General features: G+C 34.8%; 1 protein-coding gene across 1 annotated transcript; it reads left to right on the forward strand.

The window, feature by feature from the left end:
• The first annotated feature begins 3353 nt into the window (after nucleotides 1-3353).
• Nucleotides 3354-10072, forward strand: LOC140152092 (aqualysin-1-like). Its single transcript, XM_072174390.1, has 8 exons — nucleotides 3354-3458; nucleotides 4093-4212; nucleotides 4498-4627; nucleotides 5306-5421; nucleotides 5712-5859; nucleotides 6828-7012; nucleotides 8532-8703; nucleotides 9933-10072. Exons 1-8 carry the CDS (start codon nucleotides 3354-3356, stop codon nucleotides 10070-10072), a joined length of 1116 nt encoding a protein of 371 aa, XP_072030491.1.
• The last annotated feature ends 446 nt before the right edge of the window (nucleotides 10073-10518 follow it).

The following is a 10518-nucleotide window of genomic DNA, read 5'->3' on the forward strand; positions in this document are numbered from 1 at the left end:
CTCATTAAAAGATATACAGTCATGACAGTGGGCATTTTAATTGTACATGTTAAAATTTAAAATGGAAAATGTACAGACAGAAATGGATATGCCTTAGCAGCATGAATCACCCTATCAAAAAGTTGATTATATTGTTTATGTAAAATTCTTATTCAAGTATTCAAATTCAAAAATGATGATCACACATATTGTAAATCTGCTTTACACACACACAAATTTACTTGGTTGTCTAGCAAACTTCAGTGAATCTATTAGACAATAATAACTGTGCATTGTCGGGTTTTGTTTTGGGCAGAGGTATTTTACCGCTTCCAAGGAAAAAAACAGAGATTCATGTTATTTGCATACTTGTATTATTTGTATTTACAAACATTTGTTATTTACGCACCTTTTACTCTCTTGTCGATGTATCCTGCGAGTAGTTAAATGTAAATCTATAGACTTATACTTAATTATAAGGCAACAAAATGTAATTTTCTCTGGTCACTCACATTCATCATTTAAATCATGTTTTTTTTTTTTCCTGTTTTTTTTTGCTTGTTATCTCTTTTTCTATTTTTTGAGCTTCCGAAATTATCCAGCAAAATCATCAAAAATTTCAAAACTAATTATAAATCTTTTTTTTTTTTTTGGGGGGGGGTGTAAAAGAAAGATGCATGCTGTATTCTATTTGAATCAAGAGACAAACTTGAATGAATTTCCAAATTTGTTCATGTTCTTGTGGAATCACAGAAAATCCCTTTAGGGGCCTATGGCATCAATGGATGTTATCATCAAGCCAAAATGACTACAAGGATTTTACATGATTCTGGGAGAGACCTAGTACAGGCATGAGAATTTTCAGTTTTAAAACTGAATTCAGGGGGTTTTTTTAGTCAAAATTTCCGCAACTTTATTTAATTTCAACATATTTTGGTACTTTTTGCCCAATTTCGCACACATTTTCAGTTTTTTTAGGAAAGTGCAGCCTCATGCCTGCTAGTAGGTCTAAACCAAGATAGAGACATGATTCAGGGAGGGACCTAGTAGGACTAAACCAAGATCAAATGGAGAGTTCAGATACAAAAAGTGATATATCAATTTTTCTTGATTTGAAATATAGGCAAATAGAACTTGTCAAATACAAAAAACATTATAAGAAAATATGGGTTGGGTTTTTTTTATCATACAGGGTGATTTAAAATGAACTGTACCCAACTTCAAAAATTGAAATAAAATACCTATCGATATTTAAATAATTTGAGCTTGTATACTGTAACAGGGTAGTATGTTTCCTATTATTGGTGAAAAAATCATGTCTTTACCTCTAATGGTTTTGAAGAAAAGTACATTCTTATAAAACACACCAAAAACGATGTTGCACACCGAAGAGTATTTCATTCAAACTATGTGTTCTACAGCATTTTGTTCACTCAACTGCCCTCAGACACTTTCAGTTCAACATAAATTGCGCATGTTTATTTAAAAATAAAAATAAAGATGAATTGATAAATAAATACAATTAAAATTAAATAACTTTATATTGCAAGCTGTGTGGTAGGTTATGTTTATTATTGGTGAAAAAATCAGGTCTCAATTACGAGTGTATGGATATTGCACCAGCACCGTTTCTATTTGAATTCAAATTTCCCTCTACAATTTCAAGTCAACTGGTCCTTTGTTCTACATGTATTATTTAACATGTAATCTTTGCAAACCTGACATTGTAATTCAATATCAATATTATTGATTTAATGTTGCGAAATTTGTCTTGGTTTTGCTGTACATGTACGTAGTCATGGTAGTTGCATTTTTGTTATTATGCGGTAGAGAACACGGATAAACTTAGTTCCGTGTGTTGGTCTAAAAATAGGATGATAACTTGAAAATGCGATATCTTCTGAATAAAAACCATCTACTATCAAAATTCAAAATTTCTACAACAGAACATTTATCACTGCTTTCTTTGATAGTTTTTGATATGTACAATCTCCGCAAATGTATATAAAAAATTGGGGGAAGTTGGGTACAGTTCATTTTAAATCACCCTGTAGTTTCAAAAATGTTAGAAAGTTTAAAACATACTTTAACGATAAAATAATTACCTTACTATTGTTATCAAACACCAAATTCTTTTATAATTATTAGTATATAGTGAATGTGACCATATGTTAAGATAATATTATCAGTTTAATCTTATTCCTTGTATCCGGTTAAGGAGCTTAAGGAGATAGTACATCCAAGAGAAGTGTATATAAAGCATCATGAAGGAGCAATCGTCCTCACTTTCTCTTCAGCTGGTCTTGAGGTAAGACATGCTAGTAAATATTTCCATCAGCAAATACATGCTTTATAATTTTCTTTTTGTTTTGGAAAACATACAATATTTCGTTTATGTCAAATTGTTCTTCTGCTATTTATAACCTGGCATACTGTAAAGCCATTGGTGATGATGTGCTATATGCACTGGATTCATCCACTTCTATATCCAGAGTTGGTAGAGTGATATGCCTGCAGTCATTGTTGTGCTGATGCTATGTTATTCTATGTGGCCTTCTTTCTGCCACAAATTTGCACCATTTTCACAATTATATATTGTGTGTCAAGGCTTGTTGAACCAGAAGTTTTCATATTAGCCTACTTGATACTAAACTAAAATTTCTTTGATTCTATATCCATATGATATGTACCCAGCAAACACAATTTATTCAAAATGTTTTAAGGGTAGACGAGGTATTGTTGGTCGAAGCAACCTAAAAATCGATTTTCATTATCTAGATCAATATATTATTGAAAAATAACACCTTGATGTTTTGCAAAAGTTCATTCTGCAAATCATATACTTTGCAAACTTGCCTAATATATTGTTGTTAATGAGTTATGTACGTTTTAGTGTTGTTGTTTCAGCGCTCTTTACAACGTAACTCAAGAACCGCAGCACCTATAAAAGTATACCTGTGATATTTTAATTCTTCTACCCACTGGCTATGAATTAAGCAATACAGTTTTTGCCAAAGCTCACTACCATTCGTAAGATGCTGTGAACTACCAAATCACAACAGTTTAAAATAATTAATAAACTTAATAACATTTAAATGTTTGGTTATATCAAGATCACTAATACATTTTTATAATGCTATTGTAAAATATTTTGGGCAAACATTTTTGCAAAATATTTTGTCAACATCATGTTTTCAAAACTGTTTTATAAATGATATTAAAACGTTTTTATACCCATTGTATAACCTGACATTTAAAAATTTTCTGTAAAACATTGTGTGTTTGCTGGGTATTTAGTTCAGTTAAAGCTTTTCTCATCAGTAATATGTCTTGTTTTCTTTTGATTTCAGTAGGAAAACTGACAATTTATAATCATGCGTGTGTTCATCTTAGCTTGCTTAGTGGCTGCTGCCACAGCCATTGCTCCACTGCAAAAGGCTCAGGAAAGGATTCCAGGCAAATACATTGTTGCACTAAAGGTAAGACAGCTGGTATAACTCAAGAATTCTTTACCATGTGCATGTGTTCATTTGTTTGCTGCTGCCAGAGCCATTGTTCCTGTGGCAAATACATTGTACTTATGGTATACTGTATTTTAATAATAGAACAATGTAACAGTTTGAATTTGACATTCCTTGTGTGTGTGTGATTGCGTGCATTTTCACCAACGAACGAGGACACCCACTTGAAATTTCACTTATAAACTACAGACACACACAAAAACGAGGATGTCCTTGGTTTTTTAATGCTTGTAGAGGGCGCTATACAGCTCAAAATTGCATAGGGGGTAGGTCCCCCATTGCCGGTAATATGTCAAAGTCCTCGGTTAGTCGATTAATTGTCATGTTTTCACACAAAAGTCCACGATTAGAATGTGAAAATTCAAATGTATAAGGTCCTCGGTTTTACTGTGAAAAGTTAGGTGTCCTCGTTTGGCGGTGGACACGGGTAGGGGTGCGGTGTTCATGTGTGATTAGCAGGTTTTATGTGATGAGTGATTGAGGAATTCATGTGTATTATGTACAAAGTTTTCTATAAAGAAGTACAATTTGGAAAAACTCTTCAAATATTTTTAGTAAACTGCCAATTTTATTTCTGCTTCTTTTGTTTCAGCCTGGTGCTAACATCAACTCTGCCGCTTTCAGTCTTAACAATGTCCGTGCCCGCGTCCAGAAGAGGTTTGCCGCTTTCAACATGTTGGCTGTCGATATGGACTCACAGGTTGTAGAAAAGGTATTGATTCCACTTGTTTCTTTTTGATGACCATAATACTGGACTTTGAACCACCGTGATCTCATTTACATTGGCTGTCCACTATTCAACAAGCACATCTTGAAATTTGACCAAAGTTTTTGTACCCAGCAAAGTCAAAGGTCAATAAATGAGTTTGCAAGCATATTGGGGTTAAAGAACTGTGTCCGAACAAATGAGCATCTGCAAGAGTTATGTAAACTGTCAATAGAGACTAGAAATCATCATGACATTTTTAATTAAAGTTTTTTGAATTTCACTTAACAGGTACGTGGCTTGAAAGATGTCCTATTTGTTGAAGAAGATGGTTTGATGAGAGTACAACAAGGTGCTACCTGGGGTCTTGATCGTGTAGATCAGAGAGCTCTCCCATTGGATGGTGTCTATGCTTCAGATAGTAAGTCAGAATATTGGGTTTAATGTTAAGATGGGCGAAAGAAATCAAAAGAGGAATTGGGGAATTATGGTTATTTAGTCAATTTCAGCAAAAATTATGTCAAATAGCACCTTGACTTATGAATTTGGGGTTTGATATACACTATTAATCTACTTATTAGTTTTTCAGGGGAAGAAATTTAATTGTAATCTGGTTAAGAGGAAGGGGAAGATAAAATAAGGTTTATATGTAAAGGGGTGTAGCCATATGGATATGGGGGCAGCAGGAGAAAACTACCCCCTTGGTGAATAATTTTAGGGAAATTAGGATAGAAAAAATGCAAATTTCTATTAATCAGCTCTTTTTTAATATTCTTACTCCTCAAATTGGGATCAAGTTCTTAATACCCAGACTCTAGCCCACTCGGAATGCCTAGGCAGGTTACATTCCTGGACGTATGTGTGTATGAGGGAGAGAGAGTAAATGATATCTGTCCACTATTAATTTTTAGATACAGTTTAAGAAGGTGAATTGTAAAGAGAAAGAAAGTTTCTAAGGAGTAATTATACTTATGTGGGGTATTTGTGTGGGTGGGGCGAGTGGTGTTTATGAGAGAGAGAAAGAAAGAGAAAATGTTTATGGAGTCCATGCACTTACTTTCACTTTAAACTAATAATTTATTATCCTTATTTCACCTAGATGACGGTACTGGTGTGAATGTATACGTCATCGATACCGGTGTCAGCCCAGACCATGTTGACTTTGGTGGTGTTGGTGGACGTTGCGAGATGGCCTATGATGTAGTTGGAGGAATTGTAAGTAGAGAGCATTTCATATGATACTGTTAGAAAGATGGCCACTAGCATGGAGCTTTCAACAGAGAATTTTACAGGCCTTGATGGTTTTTTGTTTAATTATAGGCCTACATAAGAACTTGGCCAACACCAGCATAGCATTAACAAAAAATCGGAACTGGTGAGAAAAAAGATGCAAGACTTGATCGCCAACTTGATTAGCACTACACCAAGTTTGTTGTTACATCAAGATGACTTTACTAGCAAGGATTTCTCCATAACAGTTGCTCTTATCACATCTCATATTATAGGGTGGTGGTGTTGACTGCAATGGACATGGAACTCACTGCGCTGGTACCACTAGTGGCTCTACCTGGGGTGTAGCCAAGAACAGTATGGCATATGGTATCCGTGTGCTCAGCTGTCTAGGATCTGGATCTACTACTGGTGTTGTTGATGGTAAGTTTACTCCTGGGGTAGGGGAGGGATGGGGAACTTGCTGTGTTTTGCTACACATAGCAGCTTTTGGGTTGAATATTTATGTTTATAATTATTTTAGAAGATGAGGTTTTAGATATTAACATCAGAGCTTGAAATTGGGTAATATATATTTCATTTGACCAACACTTCTGAAGAGTTTTGATAAAAACATAATTTAAAAGCCTAAGGGCAATATGATTTTTAATGAATACACACATGTTCAATATTAGCTCAGTACCCAAAATAGTCCTTTACAAGTTTTGATGACTAGTTTTTGGTAACAGAACTGAATAATTTGATGGAATAGAAGTAATTGTCAAAATGGTCCACATTGTGACGACAAAAAGTTGAAATATAAATTGCTTCTTTTAACTGGATAATCTTCAGTTCTTTAAACAATATGATATTTTAGTATTACCTAACATTCTTTTGCATGCTATTTGTAATTGTTATGCCACATTATTACCTCTTTATGCACAGCACAATATGGTTACTGCAGTGTACCACAAATCCGCTTTGTATGTGCACAGAGGATTACAAATAATATTGAAAGTAAATGTCATTACTAACAACAAGAGCTTGAAGACTGACTGATAGATAGGATCTATAGCCCATGTGAAGATTTTATTTATAAAACCAAGTATGTGCATGTGTGCTGCCTTGTGATGCTTACAAATTATTGGAAATTGTGGTCTCATAATTCTGATTATTTGTTGATAATGTTAATGGCTTGTAATTATTGACAACTAATTAATTATGTCACATTTTAAGCATAACTTGTCTTATTTGGAATTGTTAAAATTCAAGTCTCTGTCTTTAAATAAAATCAATATAGGTTTGGAACCAAACACAAAGCAGCACATAGACTTACCGGTTGTAGAAATTAATTTATTATGTTGTTATGTTGTTTTAAAAAGTGTATTTCATCTATCTTCTTTGTACTATAGGAATGAACTGGGTAGCCACCAATGGTGTACGTCCAGCTGTTGCTTCGATGTCCCTCGGTGGTGGCTCTTCATCTGCCATTGATCGTGCCGTCGATACTATGCACAATGCCGGAGTTGTCGTATCTGTTGCCGCTGGTAACAGCAATGCCAATGCTTGCAACTACTCTCCTGCCGGAGCTGCTAATGTAAGATCAAAAACTGAAACCATAATGTGACTTGATCTGGTCCATGGGGGCCAAAAGCGGCAAATTTGAAATTGAGATAAAGGCAAAAATATGGGGTGAAAAGAGAAAGTACATAAGAAAATAATATCACAAAACTTTTCAACCAAGTATGCTTGACCTTTGGTGTTTTCAGTATACGATAGCATAACATTTTTAAAAGGTAATGATTATAGTAACTCAATTTTAAAAAAATGCCTCCTTTAATTTTGACCCCATGGAGTAGGTCACATTGCATATATACATATTTTGTAAAAGGGGTAATGCACAAACTTGAACAGGACCAAAACAATCTTGGAAAAAATCCATTTTCTATAATTCTTAAATTTTTTATTTTATTATTGAATGAATGATTCAAGTTATAGCACTGCAGAACTCACCCCTACATAGTAGGCCTAGCAGCATTAGGACATACATATGCTATCTACTGAAGATAGCAACATTCACAGATAGCCAAGGAACTTAACCCAGTGAAAGGAGCTTTAAAAGAAACTAAAAATGTGTTGTAAATAACTTTTTGGGGCTTAGGGCAATTTAGGGCATGTTCCCCCTTATGCCCCTTGATGCTATGCCCAAACCCTAAGGGGGTGCACCATTGATTTATAGGTTAATACATGAGTATCTCTTGTTGAGAGTGAAATTGTACACAATAATGCCGCAGCGTGCTGAGATGTTGATCGTCTAATGCACAAGCCCGAAGGGGGGAGTGCATTAGACGCATCAACATCTCAGTACAAGTGCATTATTTTGTACAATTTCTCGAGCAATAAGTGATACGCATTTATTAACCTATTTCATACACGAGAAAAAAATGCCGTGATTTTTGCTATTTTTATAACAAAATTGTTACTAAAAATGTTGAAAAAACTAATATGAGCCCTAAATGCATCAACCCGCAAGAAAAATGACTCAATCTTACGCGATGCTTAACGCAGCGAAAAGCACCGCGTAGTATGCGCTGGAGTCGCGCTACCGTGCAATTATACAATATTAATGCACTAAGCGTATTTTTCTAACGGCTTTTCTGATTGGCTATGTGGTTCTAAGAGTGTATGAAACCCTGATGCTGCATATTTTGTCAAAGCTCAGATTACTGTATTTGACCTAATTAGAACCCCAGGCATTTTATGGGATGCTTATTATTTACATGTTTACTTTGATATGAAAGTCAACTGAACTATTTTCCATGATAAATAATGCTGCAGTGAAGATAGGGAAATAAACTGCAGAATATTATATTGCAGCTATTAAAACTTGACGATTAGATTTTTCCTTAATTTTATTTCAGTTTTGACCCTAGTTTATGCAAAAAATTACACTGAAATGGGGTTTCAAACAAATATATGCATGTTAAGAAAAGACCTTTAGGTGTTAATAAGGGCAATGGCACTAATTAGGTAATATGGTAATATCTTATATCTATCAGGATTTGTTTCGTTATCTTACTCTTCGTTAATGTTCAATATCATTTTATTTGATGCAGGCCATCACCGTTGGTGCCACTGACAGCAGTGATGCCCGTGCTTCTTTCTCCAACTATGGTGAATGTGTAGACATCTTTGCTCCAGGTGTAGACATCACTTCTGCTTGGATTGGTGAACCTGATGCAACCAACACCATCAGTGGAACCTCCATGGCCTGCCCACATGTCTCTGGTAAGTTGATATACACACAGGTAGTTTTAGCCCTCTCCCCTGCTTTCATCCTGGAACAATCTGTTTCAGGGACTCTGCAACCAACATCATCAGTGGAACATCCACAGCCTGCCCACATATCTAGAGTCAATAGATCCCAGAAATAGATTCCCTCAATCTGATGCCCATCTAGTGTCATCCCAATGCAACATAGACCAGTCAGGAACTTCCTTGCCCTGTTCACATATCTGTTCTCAAATGCTTGTCCCATCATTCTGATGCAACAAGTTTGAAAATGGACCTTATTCTGCCCAAATATAATGTTATATATTATATCAGGTACATAAGAGCTCATCAGTCAAATTTTTCAAAATCAGGCCTTTGTGAGGTCTGAAAACAAACAATTTTAAGCTGCAAACACCAAGTTGTCTCAAGAATGGACATTGGAAGAATGCAGGGGATGAAAAATAGAACACAGGCCTATTCAGTTTTCTGCAACTTTGTTAGTAGCATAGATGTGCTGACATAACCTGCTAGTGTCACCAAAAGTTGTGTATTAAAGACAAAATAGGACACTTTACGTAAACGTGCAATTTCTCTACTTCAGTAAAGAAATTCACTACATTTATTTTATTAGGGGTTCAACTTTATCAATACTGCAGTTTTCTTCATTTGTTTGTTTGTTTTTTTACCAAAAATTATCACTGAAATTTTAATGACTTATCCTTTACTTTTAAGTAAATTATACACAATTTTAATTTTGTAAACTAGGATCACTGAATGGGACTTTAAATTGCCAGTTTTGCTAGGGGCCAGTGGTCAACCAACAGTTGGGTTTTGAAGCCACACCTAACACATCTATTTTTGTTAAACTGATTCCATGCATACCTTCCTCTAATCACACAGAACTTGAAAAGAACTTTGATATTTGATAGAAAAAAATGTATAGATTCCAAGCATTTATAAATGTTTAAAATTATTGTTGGAATGATAAAGCTAGAGCTCTAACAAAAGCAAGTTAGGCAGTGGCATAGATGAGGGGTCGGAACACCTCCCCCTTGTGGATTATCTTGTTCTCCCCACTCCCCCCTTGGGATGCTGGCCATCATGATATTTTAGATTTTTAGGTCAAATCCCACTGAAAGTTTCATCCCCCCCCCGGCCTCAAATAAAATCCTATGCCACTGTTTCTGGGACACATTTTACAAATGTTGCTAACTGTTTTATATCTATTTGTTTGAATTCATTAGGTGCTGCTGCTCTCATCCTCCAATCTAACCCAGATATGGCTCCAGCTGATGTATGGGCCCAGATGGCTGCTGATGCTACCCCTGATGTTGTCTCTAATCCAGGACGTAGATCACCAAACACATTCCTATATGTGAACTAAAGAACTGAATACTTAATCAATTAATTAAGCTTCAGTGGACTATAAATTTGAATCAATTTAAAAATTTCCCAGTCATGTAAAAAGAGGACATGTCACATCAGTTTGTATTTTAAAGATATAGAGAACAATTTTGAGTAGGAAAGTTTATACATAACTTTGATGTGCTCTCTTTGAACACATGGGGACACAAATATCATATTATGTGAAATGTATAGAGTTGAAATGTGAATAAATTATTGCATAACTAATCAATATCAGATTGTTTGGGCTGTGAAATAATTATCCGTTTGAATTTTAAGGGTCATACATACTCCGAATAACAATGTAGAATTTTGTTAGTTATTTCAAATCATTTTTATTTTCTAACGAATGTGTGTTTACAGAAAATCAATTATATGTTATGTTGAATGTCCAATGGAAATATGATATCGATTGTATATCATCAA

This window comes from Amphiura filiformis, chromosome 5, assembly GCF_039555335.1.
Source record: "Amphiura filiformis chromosome 5, Afil_fr2py, whole genome shotgun sequence".
Classification (NCBI taxonomy): Eukaryota; Metazoa; Echinodermata; class Ophiuroidea; order Amphilepidida; family Amphiuridae; genus Amphiura; species Amphiura filiformis.